Source organism: Choloepus didactylus, chromosome 4 (assembly GCF_015220235.1).
Source record: "Choloepus didactylus isolate mChoDid1 chromosome 4, mChoDid1.pri, whole genome shotgun sequence".
NCBI lineage: Eukaryota > Metazoa > Chordata > Mammalia > Pilosa > Megalonychidae > Choloepus > Choloepus didactylus.
This window is the reverse complement of record NC_051310.1, coordinates 124,909,921-124,935,301: the sequence shown is the minus strand read 5'-3', so window position 1 is coordinate 124,935,301 and position 25,381 is coordinate 124,909,921. Positions and strand designations below refer to the sequence as shown.

Genomic DNA, 25,381 nt, shown 5'->3' with positions numbered 1-25,381 from the left:
CTATGTTCCTGTCCCATCTCCCCACCTTCACGTAATTGTGACATATTACATATTTATACATTATAAATCAAAGACCAATGACTTATTATGTTCTATGCATTTGCATTTTTAATTCTTTAGGAAGTAAAAAGTGGGCTTTTAAACCAAAAATACAATAGTATCAGCATTTACATTTATCTATATCATTACCTTTACCAGAGATTTTAATTTCTTCATGACTTTGGATCTATTTTCTAGCATCCTTTTTTTAACCTGAATAACTGTCTTTAGAATTTCATGTACAGCAGTCCTGTGGTGACAGGCTCCCTCAGCTTTTGTTTATCTGGGAATGTCTTAATCTCTCCCTCATTTTTGAAAGATAATTTTGCCAAATATAGTATCCTTGTTTGGCAATTTTTTGTTTTCAGCACTTTAGATACGTCATTCTACTGCTTTCTTGCTTCAGGGTTTCCTCTGAGAAATCTGCACTCTATTGTATTGGGGTTCCCTTCTGTGTGACACATTGCCTCTCTCTTGCAACTATCAGATTTTCTCTTATCTTTGGCATTCAGCATTTTGATTATGTATTTGTGTGGGTCTATTTGGGTTTATCCTGTTTGGAATTCACTGAGCTTACGTGTATATTCATGTCTTTCATTAAATTTGGAAACTTTACAGCCAGTATTTATTTCTCCAAATATTCTCTCTACCCTTTCTTTCTTCTGGTACTCCCACGTTTTAGTACTCTTGATGATCTTCCCCATGTATCTTAGGCTCCACTCATTTTTCTCATCCTCTTTCTTTCTCAAACAACATAATTTTGTCTTATCTTCAAGTTCTATCTTGAGAGAATTTTTTATTTAATTTACTCTGGACTTCAGCTGGTTCCCTTTCATAATTTCTGTGTCTGTATTGATACTCACTTTGTGTTCATCTATTTTCCTGATTTCCTTTATTTCATCCTTGTTTTTCTTGAGCTCTTTGAACATATCTGGAACCATTTTTAGTCTTAAGTCTGGTATGTCCCAAGTCTAGTCTTCCTCATTCCTTGTGTTTCTAATGCTTTATTCTGCTTCTTTGCATGAGCCATAATTTCCAGTTTCTTTGTATGTTTTGCCATCTTTTTTTGCAATCTAACATTTTGATATTTTAATATCTCTGAAATTTAAGGTTCCTTAAATATAGTGCTATGATTTCCTGGAATGCCAGGAGCTAACAGAAAAGAAAGGAAGGGCGGTAGAGAGGGAGGGAGGGTAGGGAAAGGAAGAAAGAGAAGGGAGGAAGGGGAGGTGGAAGGAGTGTGAAAAGGAGGAAGAAAGAAATGGAAAAAAGAAACTTCCCTAGTCTTTGCAGATTGGCAGTGTTCTCTTTCAGAGCCTAACCTTACAAAAATCAGTGTAGAGAAAAGCCCGAGGCAAATGCAATTGGTCTTCCCTGGTCTTTTCTGCACATGCATCTATTCCTAGGCATGTGCATGTGGCCCTAGGAATTCACCCATTTTCACAGAGATCCAGATGTCTCCTTTTTCCCCAGCAAGTTTCCTCATGGTTACAGACTCCACACTGTACATCCCATAGCCAGCAATCCTTTGCCTCAGGCTGCTGCCCTTTGGCTGTTCTCCTTCAGCATTCTGTTGGAGAGCTTAGTGACCCACCTTTTCATGCAGGGGAAGTTTGGTGACAGCAAGCCTGTGAGGGGTATCCTGGTTCAGTCCTTCAGGCTGCCACCAGAAAAGTCGTCACAGACATACATGCACCCAGAATGTACAAAAGGGTTATTACTCTGCTCTCTCCAGAACCAGGGACCAGCAAGGGCATCACAAGATCCTACCATTTTAAAATTGCCTTTTTCTTGATTCATCACTTGCCCTATCACTGTGGCCCTTGAACTCTTCCCAAGCTTTGAGAAAGATGGTTCTACCAGTTCTTGTTTGTTGCGTAAAACTTCTGTGGGAGGACAGAGCCTTGAAGCTTCTCACTCCACCATCTTTATCCCACATGTCTTACTAGTGATTATTGTTGGGCAGTGTTGGGACCATGGGAGGGGAGAGGGACTTTTTATTGTACACTATTCTTTGTTTTTAATGTAATGTGCAAGAATTACTTTTGCAAGTTAAGAAAAATTATTCAGCATCTTCAAATTGCCCAATGCTATAATGAAAGATGTAAAGCATAGCTCCTCTTCTTCCAGAAAGATGAAGAGATCCAAGCTATGGCTGATACACTGACCAATGATAATCTTCCAAGGGCCCAATAGCAATTTTTTCTAAGAGGGCACTCTGTTATACTTCCCCTGGAATTACTGAAATTTGTCTGAACACACTGAAATAGCCATTGCTAGCACTTGGGAGATTAAAGAGAGAAGATGTAGGTAAATGGGATAAAAGTCCTACTTAGTAATTATTATGTACCAGGCAGAGAATTTTTTTTTTCCTACTTGGAAAGGACTATTTGCCATTTGCAGATGGGGAAACTTATAATGCTCAGCAAAGTAAAGCAACTTGTGCTTGAGCTAGAATTCAAACTTTAATTTGTTGGACTTCATAGCCATACTTTCCATTATACCATAAGCCTTTTCCTTAAAAATGGTCACAATTCACCCAGGGAAGTGAATCTCCCTGGCAACGTGGAATATGACTCCCGGGGAGGAATGTAGCCCCGGCATCGTGGGATGGAGAACATCTTCTTGACCAAAAGGGGGATGTGAAAGGAAATGAAATAAGCTTCAGTGGCAGAGAGATTCCAAAACGAGCCGAGAGATCACTCTGGTGGGCACTCTTACGCACACTTTAGACAACACTTTTTAGGTTCTAAAGAATTGGGGTAGCTGGTGGTGGATACCTGAAACTATTAAACTACAACCCAGAACCCATGAATCTCGAAGACAGTTGTATAAAAATGTAGCTTATGAGGGGTGACAGTGGGATTGGGAATGCCATAAGGACCAAACTCCCCTTTGTCTAGTTTATGGATGGATGTGTAGAAAAGTAGGGGAAGGAAACAAACAGACAAAGGTACCCAGTGTTCTTTTTTACTTCAATTGCTCTTTTTCACTCTAATTATTATTCTTGTTATTTTTGTGTGTGTGCTAATGAAGGTGTCAGGGATTGATTTAGGTGATGAATGTACAACTATGTAATGGTACTGTAAACAATCGAAAGTACAATTTGTTTTGTATGACTGCGTGGTATGTTAATATATCTCAATAAAATGATGATTAAAAAAAAAAAAAGGTCACAATTTGGATGACAATTGACAAAGATAGTGAATGATCAGGCAAATTATGAATATGACTTATTGTTTATTCCTTGTTTGTCCATGCCAGCATTTCAGCTTGTGTTGTCTTCATGAAAAATTACAAATGTATTCGCAGTTAACATTTACATAGCTATAAAAAACAAAAGATGTGCCCATCTTTGACAGCTCAATTCCAATGTTTCAGTTAATTGTGTGTATCTTCATATAGGATACTCACTAAACCACCTGAAAATTTGGAAGAAACCAGCTATAAGTTTCTTGTTTTTATCAAATATAATGCTTGCCTTCTACACTGGATTAGTCCATCAACGAGGTACTCTTGATGTCATGAGTCACATTCAAGAACTCTGTTACAATGGTCCTAGTAACTCTTCAGTATTTGTAATGATGCCTTGCCACTCTACTCCTTATTACAGGTAATAAAAGTTGTTCTCTTCTATGCTACTAGACAGTGAAACTGAGTGCTTTAAAATTCCTTTTTAGATTCCAGAATTTAAATTATCACTGATGAAATGATTACAAGAAATTTGAAATTCCCATTTATTTATTCATTGATGGATTTTTAAAACCCATTTGAACTTTGTCAATGAATATTATTTTCCACTTTTAAATAACCATTAATATTTTTATTTTTAATTTTAAACACCTTATTCTTAAAAGAGTCTGATTTAAGTGTAGGATAAAGGTTGTTTTAGAAGTATTTTATAGTTTTCTTAATAAGTTATCATTGATCTTGCTATAAATATATTTATGTTATCTCAAAGCACTGAATTCTAGTCCAGATTTACTACTGGACTGTTGCCCTGGTCTTAAACCAGTCTTTTAATCTCTCTGGATGTCAGGTGTCTCTCTCTGTAAATTAGCAATTCAATTAGATGGTTTTCTATGCTTAAATTGTTTCTAGGAAATGTAAAATACTAAATTGCTTCAAATATGCAGGGGAATTTTAAGAAGATGTCCATTTGACCCTATACTTAATTTCAGAAAGCCAAATTAGTTACCAGTTACCCAATGACAGTATTGGCTAAAGCAGCCAGCTTTCCTATAGGAAATGCTACTCCTATTTAACTCAATCTGGGTTTAAACAATCTGATGTTAATTTTCTATATGTACATTCAAGCAGTCAACTTAACATTAATGTGGATATCACTTTAGCGGAATTTAACCCTTTTAAAATGCTCTGTTTAACTGATTCATTAATGCCAATCATTAATACACAATTTAGAAAATCACAAATTTTCTAGCACAAGGCCTGGCTTAGACGGAAAGACCTCAAGTATCCCTTCAACTCAAGGATCCCTTGCAAAAAAAACTTTAACACTGGGACCAAAATAGATACATTCACTCATTTCTCCCTCCATGCTCACTCTAATGGTAATACTGCAGAGAACCAGAATTCTAGAGATACCAAGATGCCCTCCTTATATGGCTATACTGGCAGATGTCTGACGCTTTGTATAGTTCACAAGCTCTCACTTTACTCTTTTTCAAAGCACACAATGGAGGGGGAAAAAGCTGATTCCTACTTTGGGATGTAAAGCTGGCAGCTTTTCCTCAGGAGTTTCTGCTCCCCTCTTGCAATAGGACCAGTATCTCCAAAATTATAATAAAAGTCTTAAAGTTATTAGATTTTTTATAAATTTACTTTAATTGCATTTCATTGATAAACCTCTTCTACGTAATTTTTTAACTTTGCTTCTAACTGGACATCTTAACTCTTTGTATTAAGTTATAATTTTCCTAAGGCAAAGTTATAAACATGGATTTTTGCATGGTCCAAGTAATTGGCTTAAATGTGCCTTGATTAGTGTTGGCAATGAATCCATCTTTTCACAGAGACACTCTGGTCTTTCTATGCCACAATAAAACCATTACTTACTTCGATGTTAATCAGTGAACATATGCTGTTCTCTATAAGCAATCATATTTATATAAATATATAAGGTAAAAAAAAAAATTTTAAAAATAGGAAGAAACTTGTCATTTAAATATGTTATCTATCCCCTTTCAAGCATCAAGAGCCAGAGTACATAGGGGAGAGAGCAAGAATCCTTTCTGGTTCATGACCACAGTTTTCTACCTTGCCATATAAGCTTATGGAGAATCACTGTCCTGTGACAAATAACTAACCTGGCCCAAAAGCAAGCTGAAGTCCTGGAATGGCATACTAATGCTAAAGAATATTAAGTTCCCACCTAGAAATGGAGTTTCATGCTTTAGTTTGGACTTTTTTGTTGTGCTGCTGCTCTACAGCCACATGGTATAGAAATTATGTTCTCCATCTTTTGAGAAAACTGTATTGAACTCTTCATTCCTCATCTTGTGGAGCCCAGTTTATAGATTCAGACCTCACATTTGTTATAAGAACACAATATATCTTATGAGTAATTTGAATATTTTCACAATTTTTTTAACTTCTTGTAACTATTATGGTAACTTTGTTTTCATAGCCATGTTCACTGCCCACTTCCAATGAGATTTCTCCAATGTCCCCCAGACCTGACTGGAAAAAGTGATTATCTGGATGAAGCAGAAATTTTTTATCTAAATCCCTTAAACTGGTTATATAATGAGTTTCAAAGAGATGCGTTATTGCCTACTCACTTGATCATCTTCAGCGTTTTGGAGAAGGTAAGTAAACATGATAAAAGGGAAAACTTAATATATTTTTTCCATCTCAGGTATAGCAAATACCCGACAAATAAATAACATAACCTTTCTATGGCCCTCCCTTTCAGTGCTGGTATTTTGTAATTGTCTTTTCCCCAGTCAAAATCAGCCCAGTTCTATTAACTGTCAAGGTACATATTTACCATAAGTTAACACTTTTATTAGGAAACTTTAAGTTTTATTAAGAGAACATTTGTAGAAGAGCAATTAAAATAGGTACTTCTAAAATTCTTTGAAACAGTATGCAGTTAAAATGTATCCTTATTTATACAGACATTTATTTACTTCCAGGAAATAAGTGCTTTCCTGATTTCAAAAAACTATGAGAGAACAGCTGTTATCTTCCACACTCACTTGCCAGAGGGTCGAACTGGGAATCACATACACATCTATGAGCGGAAATTTAAAAGGATACTCAACAGAAGATGAAATTCTGAACTGTGTTTAGCTCTTTCCAAGGCAAACTGACATTGCTTGGTATAAACAAGTAATGCTTAGATACTTAAACTCTGGATAAGACAAAACAAACAAAAAACCCCCTATGAACTGCTTTACCTAATAGGACTACCAAGGAAATGCACAAAATTTCACAAAGTATAAAATCACATATTAATACAATGCCAGATTTTTAAATAAAGACCTTTCGTTTTCTTCATGGTGTAGTTTTATTGTTCTTCCACAATATTCAGATAATCAAGAAATTTCACAAGAGAACAAGTCAGCAAGCTTTCACAAGAAGACAGCAAATTCTTCACAAGTCAACGGGCTCTTGAACCCACAAAAAGACAAGAAGCAAGTGTAAAATTAAAATTATAAAATGCTAAAGATGATACTGCATCACAATGTACTTTTTAAAAGCTCTACTGTAAATTTAACACAAGTATCAGTGTTAATTACACTTTGTCATGTGTGATTTTAGCTCATTTGCTTTACGCTCAGACTGAAAGGAAGTCTCATTTCATGCATAAAATCTGTTGCATGCCTGGTTTAACAAAAAAATACTACAGGTGAACATTTCCAGTGCCAAAAAATTTCAACAAAGCTAAACTACAGGAAAATGCAGGTTAGTAAGCTTTTGATTGATGCATCTGAGTAACAGTATAAAGTCATCAAACTTAGAAAAGGAAAAAAGAGTCATCTTTATAATTTCATCTTAGTTTCAACATCAAACATTGTAGAAAGCATCCATGTTTCTTACAATTTTCTAATTTAACTTAATCATGATGATCAATATTTAGGATAAAAAGGTAACGGCCCCAATTCTATTTCAAGATTTGCCATGTGTCTTCCATTAGTGCGACCATATTTATGCCATTTACCTTCCCTTTTATAAGGCTGTGGCTGAGGGTGCTTCTGCTCTTGTTTTCGGCGCCTGGAGTTTTCAATATTTACCATACGTTGCCTTTTATCAGGTCGACTGAAAGCAGTAAACACATTTTTCATCTATATTAGAGTTAAATTTATTTAAATGAGACAATTTTAATGCTTTCCTTTATTAATCTATTATCTGAACACTGAAAAAAGATGTTAAATTAATATCAAGTATAACCCTAATATATGCATATAAAAAATGATTCACTGATAATACTCTAACCTATGGAAATGAAAAAGTAGAGAAATAAAACTGTTGACAAAGGGGAAACATTCAACAGGTAACAAAAATAGAAATGTGACAATAAAATAATGAGATGTATCTCCATTATTTTTCCTCCTGTGCTGTAAAAATCAATCTGTCTCCATTGGCTTCATCCCTCAGCAGAAGTATGTATCCATCTCTTAGAAACAAAACAAAACAAAAATTCTCTAGCTGATTTTTCTCTTAGACTAAGGTTCGTAAGCAGTGCTTACATTTACTGCTTTCATCAATTTCTATAATCAGGCTTTTGTCACTACTACTACTACACTGAAACAGTACATAATGCCATCCACGGCCACTCAATTCCTGAGCCAAGAAAATGTCAGTCCTCATCTTCCCCACCCCCCAAGCATTTGACATATTTGGACATTACTTTTTCTTGAGAATAGGATCTCGTCACTTTCTCTGGTCTTGTTCTTTTCAGCCTTCTCTAGAACCCCACAGATGTATTTCCCAGGAGTCTGATAATGTATCTCCAACCTAGAACACACACACACACGCACACTCAGAACTAGATATGGGGAGTCCTAGATCCATATAACCAATGGCCAGCATCCTCTCCAGCTGGATGTAATGGGCACCTACAAACAAAATTCTCATCTCCAATTCCCTTGTCCAAAACCTTCTTCTATCTTGGTGTTATCACATCCAACTAGTGAACCAACCCAGAAATCTGGATATCACAGTCCCTTTCCAATTCTCTTTCACAACCAATATCACCAATGTTACTTCCCGTTGTTCAAATTGGTGTCCTTCTTTCCACTCCTACTATTGTTCTAGTTCAGATATTCAAGAGCTGGATTGTTTCAAAGACCTCCCCTCCAGCTCCTCCCTTTCCAATCCATCCTCCAGGCTGCAGCCAGTGATCTAATATGCAATATATTCTTATTCTACTCAAGCTCAAAATCCTTCAGATTCTCCATGTCCTGCAGGACAAATCCTTTAAGCATAAAATGAGGCCCCTCATGATCTGAATCTTTTCTTCCAATCACCCCTGGCACTACCCTACCTCCTTGAATTGGCTTATCTTCATATCTCCAAATTTTTGAAACGAAGTTTAAGTGGAATGCCCTCCCTATCTGCCTGGCAAATTCCCATTTTTCCTTCAAAAGTCAGTTTGCAGAAAGTTCATTTCAAAGGCCATCTCACTCATAAAGCCTTCCCGAACATCTCCAGCCTGAGGTCACCGTAAACATATATTTGTACCTTCATTTTATCTCTTAGACTTTATTATTGGTTTACATAACTCCACCAGCTGTGAACTCTGACAGCAAAAATTTTTCATTTGTTTCCTCAGGGCATTCTCAATACTGCTCTGCTCGTTATAAGAACTAGATATGTTTAATGACTAAAGATATCAGAACCAGTCTCATTATTTTATAGACACAACGCATTTATTCAAAAAGATATATAAATCTATGTGTGTGTGTATATATATATACACATAACTCTCAAAGGTTAAAAAGGAAGCTAACACCTCAAAATTAGATAAGTTCTATGTTACAAGATAAAGCTGATAAATGATGGGCAAAAAGTTATTTTTTAAAGTTATGTATACAGGAAGCACACACAGAACTTCTGGCATACTAAGTCTGCCTCTTTGATCATTCCTCTTTATCAACAAAAATTCTGTAAAAAATGTAATAAAAATACCATAATTAAGTTGGTAAACAGAATGGGCAAATGAAAATAGGTGAGAAACTAGAATTGTTATACATTAGCTCTTCTGAATTCACAGTAAAATTTGTGCTTAATCCTTGCCTCCCCAAGTGAGTATATAAATAAAACCTTAAATGAAAATAATTGCACTTAAGGTGATTATCTTTTCATATAAACTATACTGAAGAGAAGCAAAATTGGCTAAAATAGGATTTCATATCTCCTTCACAGATTCTTTAAGGTAAGAATTAAATCACTTGCCCAAGTCAAACTGTTATATGAAATCTGCAATTTGTAATAGTTATAATATAAAAATTATGTTTTAAACTTCTCCTGAATTCCCAGCGGCAATAAAGTATGTTTTTTACAAATAGGAACCTTCCAAGAAAACTTTTATCAAATGATAAAAATGCTATCCAAACTATAAATGTTAGAAACTATTATGATAACATGGTGCTATGTAAACCGACCTGGGTCCATATGGAGGGGAAAATGTTTCACCAAAGAAGTGTCTATATATATATCCATCCAAATTCTCAAACACTCCATCATTATCTACTTGATATTCCTTCATGTTTTTAAGATAATCTTTAACATCGTTAACAAAGTCAGAGAAGAGCTTCTGATCATGTATAAAGACACCATTCAGAAAAAACTGACTGATGAATTGATCAAGTTCTTTCCAATGATAGAAACCATTCAGTTCTTGTAATAAGTATCTTGCAATTAATTGTCTAAATTCATCTATCCTTACAGGATTCAACACTGTATTAAAAAGGCTAATGGATTCCTGTCGAGCGCAGTCAAATACACCAAAACAAGCCTTTCTCAAAGAATGATAATTTTTACCACACTGAGGTTCAGCACTGCATTTCTGGGAATTTGTATTTTTTCCACATCCTTCAAATTGAACTGGCTTTTCTTTCCTTTCCTCTCTTTGTATAGTAGGGCCTCTACTGTTCTGGTTTTGTGTAGCTGCCTTACTCTGTGGATGTAAATATTCACGAAAAATTGTTCTTGGTTTTTTTGCTGCTTCTTCTGTAGCACCAAATCTTTTATTCCCCTTTTCATCAAAGATATTCTTGGTGTTATCTTTGAAATGTCTAAAAGTAGATTTAACTGAATCTGAGAATTTTTTTAGATTTTCCTTCACAGCTTCTTTAGCCTGTTTAATTTTTTCTTTATGATGCCTCACAAACTCCTTGGTTGAATTTTTCATGGCATCAAATGTTTCTTTAACTGAACCCAAAAATGTTTCCTTTGACTTATTTTTAGCCCTACTGTTTCCTCTGCCCCCTTTCTTTTTTCCATCAGTTTCTTGTTTTCCATTTTGATCTTTTGCCTCAACATATAGTCTTTCCCACAAGTCAGAACGCTGCTGTTCAAATGTTAGCTTCTGCTCCAGCTCAGTGAGTCTTCCCCGTAAGGTTTCTATTTCCTTTTTTTCAGCCAATACAGTGGGAGAGTATGGGTCACCATAGGACTGTCTAGTGATTAACTGCTGAAGTTCCATCTTTAAGGCAACAGTTCTTAGTCGTTCTCTCTCCAGTTCTCTTCTTAGCATCTTTGCTTCTGCCAGCAGAGTCTCCCTTTGATTAAGGAAGCTATTTATTTTCTGCTTTTCCTCTTCCAAATGTTGCCTAAGTTTCTGATTTTCACTAACTAATTCAGTACTTGTTCCTTTATCTTCCAGTATCCTAATCTGTTCTCTTAGTCTCCTTAGCTCTTCCTGTAATGAAGATAAGGCTTTTTCTTCCTTCTCCAGAGATGATCTTAAATACTGATTTTCTGTAGCAAGGTTCTTTTTCTGACTTTCAAAGGACATTTTCTCTGTTTCAGTAAAGGTCCAACACCTTGCAAGGTTTTCTTTCAATGACTAGTTTTTTTTGGAAAAGAAGAAAGAAAAATGGTCAAGTGTTTTAAAAGCTGAATTTATATCTTTAATGTACAAGAACTACCTAGTATACTTCAGTATCTTTATTTCTGGAGAAACTATCCCCTGGGTAATATTTTCAATAGTATAAAAATTGGAAAATACAAGGATTGTATGCAAGAAATGCACAACAGAGAGCTATATCAAACTAAGAATAATAACATGATGAAAAGAAATTAAAGACAGGAAAAAGTTAGCTAGAGCTGGGTTTATCTATAATAGGATTTTTAAATAAATAGGGATCCTACTGATTAATGTTTTCCATATCATAAGAAATCCTCACTGGTTTCTGGACCCATTTACAAGTCAGAAGAAGAAAAGATGGCTTTTTTGACTATAGAACTCGATCTCTCCTGAGGAGGTTCCTGGAGAAGTTAGACCAGCTAAAGGCTTTTCTGATCCTTAGGTGGGAAAGATTATGTTTAAAGGTACAGCTAGAGCTGACTTTAGGCCTCAAAAGATTTTGTGTGTAGTCAGTACACCCTTTGAAGGAAGAAACATTTCAATAATTTTAGTCTTATTTGAAAGACCATAATCCTATGCAAGTTAACATTTCTAGATAAATGCAAGTAAATCATCCCAAGGTCTACAAACACTTCAGAGGACAGGCTGAATCTTGACAACATTGTAACTAATTTCCTCAATTTCAAATAAACTTCTGAAGCAAATGTAATCCAGATTACTCATGTAGCTCTAAAGCCAGCATCTGAATTAGTGAGAAATCATGTTCAATCAAGTTTACAGAATTTTACTGCAGTTCAAGGTAGCCTTAACTGATACGATTCTTCTTTCAACATATGCATTAACAAACATTGAAATATTAAACAATATGCTTCAACAGGTTCACAGTAACACCATAAATTCATGGATAGCATTATTCCGTCAGCTAAAATATCTTAATGTATAAATCCCTAAAATGATAGTTATATTTTACTTAATTTAGTTATTCCATTTAAATCAGACCAGCAAAGTAAGTGATTACAGAAACAAGAAAAAAAAAGTCCTTTAAAAGACTGACAATATTTTTCACTCAAAAAATAACCATTTGAAATGGTTGCTTTGCTGCCTGGCTCACTAATCCTCAGAGAAGAAATTAAAATTTAACTACAGTCATTTCATCTACTCTCCCTGCATGAAAGAAAACAGTCTCATCTATGCAAGAGCTGTGGACTACAGAGTAAAAAACACTCATGTAGCACTATCTTTAAATGCAGAGGCATATGCAAGCCAGAGTGACTGGAGGGTATAACATTCCTCATCCAGAAAACTCAATAATCTTGGAACAAGTGACTGATAAACAGATGCTGGACAGTTCTTCCATGGAGATCTTCAACATGTGAACCACACTTAACAGCTGGAAACGAGATCTGCAAAAACTGTTCTGGTAAAGATCTATGCATGGCAAGTCTCCTAAAAGCCAGCAACACCCTATGGAAGCAGAAACCATGGTGGCGAAGAAGAAAATGCCTACTCTTTCTATAACATTCGCTGCTCTAGGTTGGGGAAAAGAGCACTATTAACAATTATTTTCAGTAATTCCTCCCTGAAAGATACAATTTAGGTGTCAAATGGGATTCTGTCTTCCCAAGAAATACAATCATAACCCTATCATACATAAATTGTGAAGGAAATATGGAGGAATGGAGGGAGAAAGGAACAACTTACTTTTCTAGCCTTAGTTTATCTACAATCACTACACCTCTCCTAGGGAAGAACTATATAGGAAACCAGCCTGGTAACTAGACAAAATGAATGGTACAGTCCTGCTGGATATAGGTAGCTTTTAGGCAGGAAAGCATAACATGCTCCCCTTCCAACAGAACTAGCAGGAATCAGAGCAAAAGGACTAGCTGACACTTTAAAAGAAGATCTTATGGCTATATGACCACAAACTCTTTTCCTCTCACTGACTGAAAATGTTTTGCTTAGCTCTAAAGAAATATTAATTATAATATAGCATAGTGGTTTGGAATAAGTGCTTTGGAGTCAGATACTTGGAATCAAATCCAACTTTGCCAGTTGGTAGCCTTGGGAAATTTACTTAACCTTTCTGAACCTCTTTCTCATTTATAAAATAAAATTATTACTTGCTTACTTCACAGAAGTGTGGTGAGAAATAAGAGAAATACTGCATATGATGTACTTTTGCTATGAATAGGACATAGTGCTCAATTAACAATTACCAATATTATTACCGATTTACTAATCTGCACTGCACTTGTATCTAAATAGCACAAAAATTGTGGTTATCACAATTTTTTCCTTTGTTAGTGGTACACACCTTATAATCTATAAAAGACTCTTGCTCCTGTTGACACTGGGAAAGATAATCCTTCATATCATTCAATTCATCTTCATGTATCTTTCTGACCAACTGTTGACGTTTCTGAATCTGAATTGTACCTGAAATGAAAATTTTTATTAGAGATACATAACTAACATATTATGACTACTAATCTTTTCAAATATTTAATCTATATATCATCTAAATACTTGATCTGGACAGTTTTTTTTTTTTCCCCAAAGTATCAGCATTTCACTGTCCTATAAAAATTGATTAAACTGAGAATAAGTGCAAGTTCATGGAACCCATTCATCAAATGGCAATAAATGTTAATCATAATGTAAACCAGGCCTAGTAGGTTAATTTATTTTATAGCATACACCAAGAATCATTTAAGCCCTTCACTATCATCTTGATTAAAACAAGCCAGCCCACGTTACCCAACAAAGAAAAACTATGTAATATTTTTACCCTACTATATTAAAGGCATTCCAAGTTTTTGTTTTGGGGGATCTTTGAAGTAGGTAAGTGTTTCATCCCCTCTTCCACAGACATAGAAACAAAAAATGATGTTTATTCACAGGTTATAGTCAATAAGGAAAAATAAAAATGAACTTCTATATTTTTTCTCACTGTATTATACCTAAATGATATAACTTTCTAACAAAAGCCCAAAAAGTATAGCAGGGAAATACCTAAACAGAAGTACTGCTGGAAGTACAACTCAAATGGCTATCTGCTGCTATGTCCCCTAGCCAACATTCTGTGGGCCAACCTGAAGTGACAGAAACTGCTGCTCTTTTTTCATGAGACCATGCAGAGACACCAAAACTGGATACCACCATCCCTATCCCAGCAGTGATAAAAGAATCCTAAACTAACCAGGATTCTGAAATATTTTCACTCTAAAAATCAAAATGTTACTTTTACCAAGACATGCTGTTCACATGCTGCTACATGTTTCATGCATAAGAGAAAAACAAATCACAAACAAAAACAAGGCAAAATACATTTCACGAAGTTCTTACATACTGATACATACACAAATATGTAAAGACAACACAGTATCTTGCAACAAAAGGGTGTGTAATGATAACTTACTATTTCTTCCCTTATTGCTATAAAAATTGTTTTAATTTATTCAAAACATCTTGGAAAACACTAGAAAGAAAACTTTTACCAAATTAGACACAACTGTTAGATATACTAAATGCCTGTTAACAGCTCTGATATTCTGTGTTAGGATTCACATCTTTTTAAATTTTTCAGTTTATCAAAGTGGGAAACTTCTTTCTACTTCTAACATTTTCATGCCACACTATCAAATTCCTCAAAAGAATCTCAGATTTTTTTAAAATGTTGAAATGAATTTATCCACAATTCCCATTACAGAAAACCTCTTCCTATTTCAAACTGTTAAGAGGAGGAATTCCTTTGCCCACTGAAAAAGTATCCTAAAACTATCTGTTAAGACCTGAATCCAAGGTAATATTCACACATAGTATATGTTTGATGACTGTTTTAATGTGGCCTTTTTCAATCTGACTAACCAGCCACTGGGTTTTTTTCCCTGCATCTTCATTGCCTAACAGTCAAGTGTTACCACCCAAGGCACAGTCTTTGGTCTTCTGGTCAGGTCTACAAATTCTGCTTAACATCATACACTGACATAGTTTCTGCTATCACTCCTATAAGACTTCTCATCAACACAGACAGTCTCAACTTCTCACCAGAGCTTCCAGTCAGTATATCCAGCTGCCTGTTCGGCACAATTTTTTAGAAGACTTCCTGAAAAATCTAACGTCAAACACACACCTTAACCATTCTAGAGTAAAGTTGGGTAAAAACAAACCAAACTGAGCTCACCATGTCTTTACTTAAGCATCTAGCAAAACTCTTTACCTAAGCATCTAGCAAAACTCTTTACCAGTAATATCCAACACAAAAAGTAAAGCAAAATGAAATAAGCTTCAGTGGCAGAGAGATTCCAAAAGGAGCCGAGAGGTCACTCTGGTGGGCACTCTTATGCACACTTTAGACAACCCTTTTTAGGTTCTAAAGAATTGGGGTAGCTGGTGGTGGATACCTTAAACTATCAAACTACAACCCAGAACCCATGAATCTCGAAGACAGATGTATAAAAATGTAGCTTATGAGGGGTGACAATGGGATTGGGAAAGCCATAAGGACCACACTCCACTTTGTCTAGTTTATGGATGGATGAGTAGAAAAATAGGGGAAGAAAACAAACAAACAGACAAAGGTACCCAGTGTTCTTTTTTACTTCAATTGCTCTTTTTCACTCTAATTATTATTCTTGTTATTTTTGTGTGTGTGCTAATGAAGGTGTCAGGGATTGATTTAGGTGATGAATGTACAACTATGTAATGGTACTGTAAACAATCGAAAGTACGATTTGTTTTGTATGACTGCGTGGTATGTGAATATGTCTCAATAAAATGAAGATAAAAAAAACAAAAAACAAAAAAACAAAAAACAGTTTTGAACAAAAAAAAAAAAGTAAAGCAGCTAGCACACTTTCAGGAATGTATTCAATAAACCACCAATATCCCAAGTATCCAGGCTGAAAGTCCTACTTTCCATTATTCCTTCAGTGTCCCTCATTTCCTCAACCTTCCTTCTATCCTCACTGTCACTATAGTTGTCAAGGCCCTCATGACCAAGTATCTGGATTATTAAACCTCCTAGCTGCCTTCTAGTCTTTCCCATACCACTTACTCTTTCATTCTTCCTGTACTTTTTTTCTAAAAATACTGCTGTCAGTTCACTCTACGAATCAAACTCTCGATTCTAAGATGCTCTACAATACAACAGAATCCTATCTATTCCAACCTTATATTCCATTATTGCTAAATGCCCATTATGCAATAGCACAGTCACAGTCTTCTCACTGTTCCCAAATCCAGCAAGTTTACTTCTTCCTCAGGTTATCATAGTCTCCATTGCAGTAATGTTCCACCTTCCCTTCCTATCATAAGCTTAGACTAGGCCCAGCTCAAATCCTACCTCCACTTAATAATTGTATCTTCTGAGCTGTAATTCTTAACTGCTATATCATCTAGTTATATTCTATTCTATTGCCTGCTAAAGACCAGGGCAGCCTATTAATAGTTAAAGCAACTCTGTAAGAAAAACTAAATCAACTGAATTCCCCTGAATATTTAGAATATGGATAGTCTATAAATAAATCAAAGAGTAAGAAAGTGCTTCCTGCATCAAGATTTTTTAAAAACCTTTTCTGTGGTACTTGGCTTTAAATATTTATCTAAATTAAAAATATGGGTTACTTCTGTGCATGTTCATTAACGAGTATGTCCTATACCATGCTGGCATGATGATCCACATGCACAATGATAACCCTGAGGAACCAGGCAAACTCTAAGTCCTCTGTGTCACCAATTGTTACTGACTTGGTATTTGTAATTCCTTAGTCTTAATATCTGAAAAAAAGGAGGTCATACAGTGTTTCTAAACTAAAATGTATGCTTACATATAATATTTCTCTCCTTCACATTTCTAAATGTGTTAGAGCTAAAGTGAAGTAGCCTTTTCAAGACCAAATATGTGTTCTTTCCTTACTTAGAAGTGACCATCTGCAGAGTTTTTATACAACTATACCTCTGCTTCCATTGGTCAACATCTATTTAATCGCTGTTGAAGTACTTGAAGAACCGGAAACAGTGCCAAATACCTGAAGAACACTGTTTTACTACCCTGATTCGTGCTAGTTTTCTCTTCCAGCATAGATTCAACACTCTAAATTTATGTGGAGCCAAGGCTGGTGAATATATGGAGTGATTCACTTAGATAGACTGTTTCTGTTAAATGTTTATAAAGAAAAATGACTAATTATGGGATGCAATGACTGACTTCATGGTGGAGGATGGCTCTGAAAGCAACTCCAAAGATTTCTTAGAAGTGCTGAGATTGGAACCAGAATTAAGAAAAAAATGGGAATTCCTTTAAGTAGTGACCTAGAACAGCTAAACGTCATTCAGGTAAATTCTTATATATGTTTTTTAAACCAATCTCATTTCTATATAGAATTACTTCATACTATGTGTCATTCAGGTTTTTCATATTCTAAAAAGGCAAATATAAAAAAGTACAGGAAAATGTTTTATTAAATATAATCAGAGCAAATTTTACAAGTAAACAAAATCCTAAAATAATTCCTCAATTTTGAAAGCAAGCCTCTCTAATCGATCTTTCTACAAAACAGTCAAAAGGTCATGCAACTGCTGGGTTTTTAATGCAATCTGGATTAATATTAAAAGTCAACATCCAAAAAAAATTTTTAGTGAAAAAAAATATATATATATAAAATAAGATCTTCTCTTTGTTACCTTCATGTTTACCTGTGGGGGGTAGGGGGGGAAATCACACTCAAAAAACATATTGACACATTTGTTCCAGCCAGATAGTAAAAAAATTAAATCTATTTCAAATCAAATCTCATTACAACAAACGTCAAAGGAGGATACAATTTATAGTATCTCAGTATCAAATTCAATCAGGCATCCATTAGGAGTCTAAGTACTTATATTTATTAATATAAAGTCAGATATAAGAAGAAACACATTTTACTGACTCGAGCTTTAAAGTATTGTCTTCATGAAGTTATTATATTATAGTATGTTGAATAGTATATCTTTTCCATAAATCAACATAAGGCATGTGTCATTCTTTAATCTCTGTATAAGGAACATGCATGCTTTGCAATAATTGGTCCCATGTTACAGAAACCTGTGTGCCTGCAAAGTAAGTGATAAGCTGAGAGGGTAATACACTTGAATGAAGGGATGTAAATACATGTGGAAGTTGTATTCACTACCTATTTCCCTCGCTACTAATCTTTGAAGATATCTGGTACATTTGACCTGAGTAACTTAAAATTTAATGATTAAATTCAGCTTCAATTATAATTATTAACTGATCAATGACTGTTAGCATGACACCTAGGTATGGCAATTACAAAATAATAGCCAAAATTTAGGCTTCTGACCTACTAGATCCTATGTTATTAAGTAAATAAAACTTTTTTTAATAGTGGGAGGGACTAAAAGTCTCAAGGGATGGCCACATATTGGGCTAAAGCTCCAGAGACATGTTTCTATGTAGTTATAAAGATTCACTACAGATGGTCACCGAAGATCACAATAAGGTGGGAAGTGTGAGAATCGATGCATTCTAGAATTGAAAGGAACATAGGATTTCCTCAAGAGGGTTGTTAATCCACAAAATTATAAACAAAGGCAAACAGAAAAATCGCTTCGTGCCACTAGAACAAAGGGAGGGGACTGGCTTATTCAGTGCTGTACTCCTCGTGCCTAAGTCAATGCTGGCACAGAGCAGGTGTTCAAAAAAATAGATAAATATGTTATATGAACAAATTATTTCAGATTAAATTAAACTATAAATGAAAATGTTACTCCCCTCAAACAGAAACCTTTTAAAATACTTTAAAAGTACTTAAAAAGCTAGCCAATGAACAGAATATGCTCAATCCAAATTAGTTTCAACAAACAACTTTACCAGGTGGGCTCTAATTTTTTGTACAGAAACAGGGTTAGGCAGCGCTGCAATCTACGCAGGTTTAAAAAAATAAAAAAAAAAAAAATAAGAGGCACCCACGTAGCTGCTTCCCTCTTAATCAGTAAAAAACAAAAGTTTATTAACTCTTCACTTTATTTTTCTAATTTACATGCCAAAGTTAATTACAACTAGCCCTTTTCTGAAAAATATGCTAAACATGTCTCTTTGTTAGCATACCAATTTCTACTGCAAGGAGCTAGCAAAAAAGGAATATTCAAAAAATTAAACTAGAATATATAAACCAACAAACCAAAATAGTTAATATAAGGCAAACTAACATTTGTGAAGTTGACAAGATCTAAGACATATTTCTTTTGAATGTGTTTATTTCAAAATTCTAGTAGAGCATAGTGTGTGAATTTTCAGTTGTCTAACACTCCTGTCTTTGTTTCAATATATACCTTAAGTCAGAGACTCAATTGTGAGTCTCCTAAATGAAAAAGAAATACCACATGGAATTCTTCTTCACAACCAAAACTTCTAAGGGCTTTGAATTAATAAGACAATCAATACACATAAACACTGGCAAGTACAATACTGAGTAAACTATGAAGAGAAACTACAAAATGAATATATTCTCAATTCACATGACTCATGGAAGCAGCAATAAAGGTCACAAAATACACTTACATAAAGCCTGAAATTTCAGTAGAAAAAATGAGCACTAATTACTGTGCTCAAATGTAACTATTTCAACTGGGATTTAAATATTCCTCCTTGTAAAGACAGAGTTGTAATGAGCTTAATTGTGATTCTAAATTAAAATGATTTGTCTAATGGTGGGCATTTCAGATTTTTAATCTGCTGTTTATCATTTTAAAAGAGCCACAAACATACATACTACACTAATCCTTACATTTCTTAAATAAATAACTACTACCTCAAATAACTGAAAACAGCTTTGAGATAGGTAGCACTATTCCCATTTCCAAATGAGAAAAGTGAGGCTCAAACAGGTTGCAAGTGTTCCGGGGTCAAATATTTAATTAATGATGGCACTGAAAAAAGATCCCAGAATTCATCCCTCTTATTTAATTGCTCCTACACTACAATGTCAGTCTATATAAAACAAATTTTCAAATACTTACCATAGAAATGTCCAAATCCCATGCTAACTGCAATCACCAAAGCAAGTATAACACATTTATTGAGACCACTGCTGAACTGGTACTTATACAACTTCTCCCTGGAAGGTTCGGTTTCTCGTTCAGCAAGTAGCCGCTCTTCAGATTCTGAACTAGAAACAGTCTTCTTCCTAGCACGGCGTCGTCTAAAGGCATGACTGGGCTGAGGACTGGTGTCATCACTACTTGATTCGTCGTCGCTAGGTTGAGATGAAAATACTATTTTAAAAAGAAAAGTGTAGGTAGTTAGGTCTTAAAAATTTAAGAAAAGTTTTCCCAGTAAATATGATTTAGAATTAATCAATACCATCCCTACATGCCTTTTTACATGAAACAGCCAAAAAAAAACAAAAACAAAAACACAAGTACTCAAGTTTATCAACATAAAGCCAAAACATAAAAGATTTCAACTGTGGAGCACAGAGTCTGCTAAGCATATTCTGTGCCTTTAAGGGCTTATCTACCTCTTTTTTTTTTTTTTTTTTTAAATCCCTTTGTAGTTTATACCATTAGAATAATAATCATTCATTCTTATAGCCTATTAAATTTCATTGCCATTAAGCCATATGAACAAGTACTATTTGGGGAAGGAATAAAAAGCCTCTAGCAGTTCATTCAATTTGAAACAGGTAATTTAAGCTCAACTGTTTAAGGAACACAGGAAACTATACAAGCAGTTCCTGTGATTCACAATGTACAACAAATACTAAAACTCATCCTTGGGTGTATCTAGTCCCTAGTTTCATTTCCATCCTATTTGCCCATAATCAAAGTTCAAAGTACTATAGTTTAAATATTAGGTTTCCAGAAGTCAGATGAGCCCTTCCCTTCGACTGCCACTCTTACTAGAAGGTTATTAATTTCACCCTCTAGTAAACATGTCAGCATGAGGAAGTGACACAAAAGCTATCTCCGATATTAAGGACTAGTCTGGTGCTGCTGCTTTATGGAAAGAATAGTAAGGAACAATAAACAAAAAAAATGCCATAAGAAATCTCAAGGCCTGGGAAACGTATTCGTTGGAAAAATCACCTTCGTTTTTTTTTTAATGCACAATTTCTTAACACTGTTTCATATATCAACAAACTATATGTTGACACAGAAGAATTAGATCACTCAGTAATAACTTCCATAGACTAGTTAGAAGAAAAAGAAAAGCACTAAAAGGGTAAATTGTGAACCTGAATTTTATATAAGGGGCTCTAACACAACAAACATCCATGCTTTAAAAAAGCAAAACAGTTCTTCAGAAGACAGGATATCCATGCCACAGGAAAGCTGGTGTTTTAGGTTAGGCAATACTTTTCAAAGATGTATTATGAAGGATTCAGTTAAGTTTCACACTTACAACAACAAACACAAAGACAGACGGCACTATTGAATGAATGAATATTCCTAATATTTAGTGATATAGATGCCACTGAGAGATCTTTTGGCCATGACCCTTATGCCCATCATATTTATCTGGTTATTCTTGATCACTAGTTTTCCCAAGATGCCGTCGCCTCAGCAGTGAGGTTACATTTCTTGGACAAAGAGAAAGAAAGGAAGACTTAAACAAAGCATTACATAATACAAAGGCATTCATGATCACGGCTGGAAGTATTTAAGTCACTCTTTCTCACATAATATTGAGACAGGTAAATGTAAAAACAAACCACTTGTCTATATTCTTTAAATAAATTTTCAATTCTACCTTATACATTGCCTTCATTATATAATCAAAGTAAACCATCTAACCCATATTAATAAATTCACATCCTTATCTAATGCTTCCATCTTTTTTAACCCATAAGTATGATAGCTGAAATACTGTGATGTTTACACGTCTTTATTTAAAGCTTAATTTGGCCCACAGTCCAAGATGCAAGCAATGCAAAGTCATGCAATAAGCTTAGCCAGCTTTTTTACAAGACCAATTTTGAACACCTGTTTAGAGTATCACAGATGACAACAGGTATTTGTAAAACACTAGATAAATAGTAAATGTGACTAGGCACACTCAGCTCTAGAAAAGCTGATCAGAATTAGTCACGCCACCTTGGAAAGCGAGTTGGCTAGGAACATGGTGTTTCAGCTGATCATCCCATCCCCTTATGCATTCTGGAATCTTCCACAGCTTCTCCCACCACCTTTCTTTTGTGAATAAACAGGAAAAAAAGATGTATAAAGCTTTATTATAAAGAATGAACAGGAAAAAAGAATTAAAAATACTTCTTTTAAATACCACTTAACGCTGTTATCTATGCTACATCAAAATCTAACAATTGTGCCTTTTTAACATATTTATAATATAAACTTTTCTACAACTACCAAATCGCTCTTTTGGGGAAGGGAGAGGGTCCTCTAGGAGGGAGTGGGTAGTGTTCTTAAATCAACAATATCTACATTGCCACAAGAATCTAATTTAGAATAAAAAAGTTGAGTTGAAATCCTATAAAGATGGAGAAGAAAGGGAAAGGGAAAAAATAAAGTAAGTAATGGGGTAGCATGAAATTAACAAACCAAGAAAAAAAGAATGGAGATAAGGGAGAGAGAACAAAAAGCTAATGGCAAGTGATTTGTATATAGTATTTCAACATGGTCGAAAACTCCATTTTTTGTTTTTTTTTTTACATTTTGTTTATTGAAACAATTCCTTTGGAAGGGATAGCAATAGATAAAAAATACACCTAATAAAATATTCCTTTTAACTGCATCTTCAAAACTCCCCTAAGAAAGCCAAGTTCAGAAAGAAGATAAACACTAGAATGGATATTAAAGTGTCCAAGTTCCTCAAGTTCCTCAAAATATCAACATTGTGTAATGTCAGTTTCTAAAATGTCTGCTTACACCCTTCTGCATTCTTCCTCCTTCAATTTGACTCCCTTATCTGGCCCAGGAATATTCTTAAATGAAACCAGCATCTATATTTGGGAGGTGGAGGGAGAATACTTGAATACAGCATAAATCCTGAATTAAAAAGTGATAAAATTTGATGACCAAAAAGGATTCTAAAATCAAGCATTAATAAAGCCCTCATAAATGAATGTACTATATATTCTACTCTGACCACTAAGAGTGCCAGATGAGAATTTAGATGTTTGAATAAAGTATTTTCAAGCTCTTGTTTATAGACAAACTACTTGATATACTAATTGAAGACAACTCATCTTTAAATGAGATAGCTAAGAATCTCCACTTGACATTTCATTAGCTAAATCTGGAATGACAGAAATTCTACCTTGTCTGATTCTGGTTACAAATGTAAATATTAAGAACAATAAAATCTTAAGAAAATTATCTGAAATTTCCATCAGGAGATACAGATGTTCCTGTATTTCCCTCAAATTAGGAAATTCCTAGAATCATTAGCAATGTTCTAAGGTGTCTCTCCCATAATTCACCTTAAGCTATAATTGTGGGTTAATAACTGATGGTTAATTATAGGTTTATTTCTTTATGTTCCAGGAATTTTAAGTCTGAAATCTTGTATCACTTAGAAAGATATTCTATACACTCCTAAAACTGAGCCAAAGAATTATGGAAGGAATTAGCTCAGCAACTCACATTTTAATCCCTAAATTTTAATCTGAACAATGGGCATTAACTGTACGAAGAATGTGATTATAATAGGTACATTTTTGTAGCACAATCTAACATGAAAGATCCAAAGGTCAGGGCTTTGGGATACTACTGTATCCCCAGCTCCTTGAATCCCGTTTGGCATGTGGTAGGCACTCAATAAATGCTTGCTGAATGACTAATCACTTACTGGATAGGAGAGACTTCAGTAAGAACTTTCACTATTTCTGTTAATATAAAATTTGTTCTACTGTAAGCAAAATTCTTAACATTCTCCTGTTTTTGTATAATCGCTCAATCTCCCACTCTTCTAAAGATCTAAAAAATGCCAAATATGTTTTGGAATGTCTGAGACATCATCTCTTTGAAGACATGTTTTTATCTTTTATGTAATGAAAAAAGATGATCTGTCTCTATTGTTATAACAAAGGATTGGTGTGCCCTAGGCCACAGAGTCTAGGAAATCTCTAGATATAAGAGTTTTTACAAAAAACTTTCTTGCGTTTTACCCAAAAATATTCAAAACTTGAGATTCAGGGTTAGAAAACAAGCCATTAAATAAAATGTGGTTATAGGGCTCCTTAAGTCTCTTTTATCAGTATATTTTATATCATCATATAGTTCTTACCAGTTTCTGGCTGACAGAATGTATACTGGCTGCTAGAGGAAGAGCCCATGTTAAAGTCTTCTGGATTCTGTGCTTCTTTGACAATTAGAGATTCTTCTTGGGTTCCAATTTCCTCTAACTTAGGTGGTTCAAGGGTAACAATATCAGAATCATCACTGACAGTTCCAAAATAGACATTGTCTTCAGATGGCTTTTCTTCCTCTACCTGAAGAAGAATCTTAATTTTAGAAATGGTAAATTCAACAATTATTCAACAACCTTATATCTTCTACATAGTTTAAAGTATTACCTACTAAGCGTTATGGTAGTTTGAGGTTAAAACAGAAGATACGATTCCTCCCCAATATGAAAGGACTACACAGGAGAGGACTTAATCTTTTAGCTTGAAAACACCATCAAAACCCTTGGTGACTCTCAGCATCAGGCTACACCACTCCCTTCTCTTACTGGGCTACAGAAGCCAAGCAGCCTGCCATTGCTCCCTATCAACCAGAAAAGTGTCATTCCTGTCGCCACTTCTAGGGGTTTATTTAAACATAACTTTGCAGTCAGGGAGCCCATGAACAACTAATTAAACTTTCCTGGTTACATATGTAATAAATTCCAACACCTATGCCTTATAGTGATCATTTAGCTACCTAGTTTTATCTAGAAGTAAAACTTCAAAGGACAAGATTTAGTGTTCTGAATTTTAAAAAACTTTCATCTTATATATGAACCCTAAAAGCTTAATTTCTCAATATAATTCAAGAATGCAACTTATTTCCAAGGAAAATTACATTACAGGTTAAAATAATAGTGTTTTAACACATTATTAAGAAACCACTTCTCTAAAGTATTGGCATCTCACTGAATCTGGAGTCAAAATAGAAGCTAACTTTATCCTTAAAACTGACCAATTGGTGGAATCTCAAAATTTTTAATGAATGTTGCTTACAATTATAATACTAACAGAAGGCACAACTAGAAATGAAAGCTTTAATTAGTATTCTCTAAGGAATACTGTTTATCATACATCCATGGAGTAAAAT

General features: G+C 34.7%; 2 protein-coding genes across 10 annotated transcripts in view; one reads left to right on the top strand and one right to left on the bottom strand.

Moving 5' to 3' along the window:
• PIGB (phosphatidylinositol glycan anchor biosynthesis class B) overlaps nt 1-6,561 on the top strand; it is a 58,765-nt gene extending 52,204 nt beyond the window's left edge. For all 4 annotated transcript variants that reach the window (XM_037833895.1, XM_037833894.1, XM_037833893.1 and 1 more), the window contains exons 10-12: nt 3,445-3,652; nt 5,687-5,867; nt 6,198-6,561. In XM_037833895.1, coding sequence (XP_037689823.1) covers nt 3,445-3,652; nt 5,687-5,867; nt 6,198-6,335 — 527 coding nt within the window. In that variant the 3' untranslated portion in view covers nt 6,336-6,561. The remainder of the gene's footprint in view (nt 1-3,444; nt 3,653-5,686; nt 5,868-6,197) is intronic.
• The window catches only part of CCPG1 (cell cycle progression 1), an 80,294-nt gene continuing 58,175 nt past the window's right edge, over nt 3,263-25,381 (bottom strand). For 4 of the 6 annotated variants that reach the window (XM_037833887.1, XM_037833888.1, XM_037833889.1 and 1 more), the window contains 6 exons: nt 24,351-24,555; nt 22,199-22,294; nt 20,123-20,377; nt 13,416-13,537; nt 9,672-11,077; nt 3,263-7,323 (listed from right to left, as the gene is read on the bottom strand). In XM_037833887.1, coding sequence (XP_037689815.1) covers nt 7,134-7,323; nt 9,672-11,077; nt 13,416-13,537; nt 20,123-20,377; nt 22,199-22,294; nt 24,351-24,555 — 2,274 coding nt within the window. In that variant the 3' untranslated portion in view covers nt 3,263-7,133. The remainder of the gene's footprint in view (nt 7,324-9,671; nt 11,078-13,415; nt 13,538-20,122; nt 20,378-22,198; nt 22,295-24,350; nt 24,556-25,381) is intronic. The other 2 variants (XM_037833891.1, XM_037833892.1) reach the window with 2 other exon arrangements.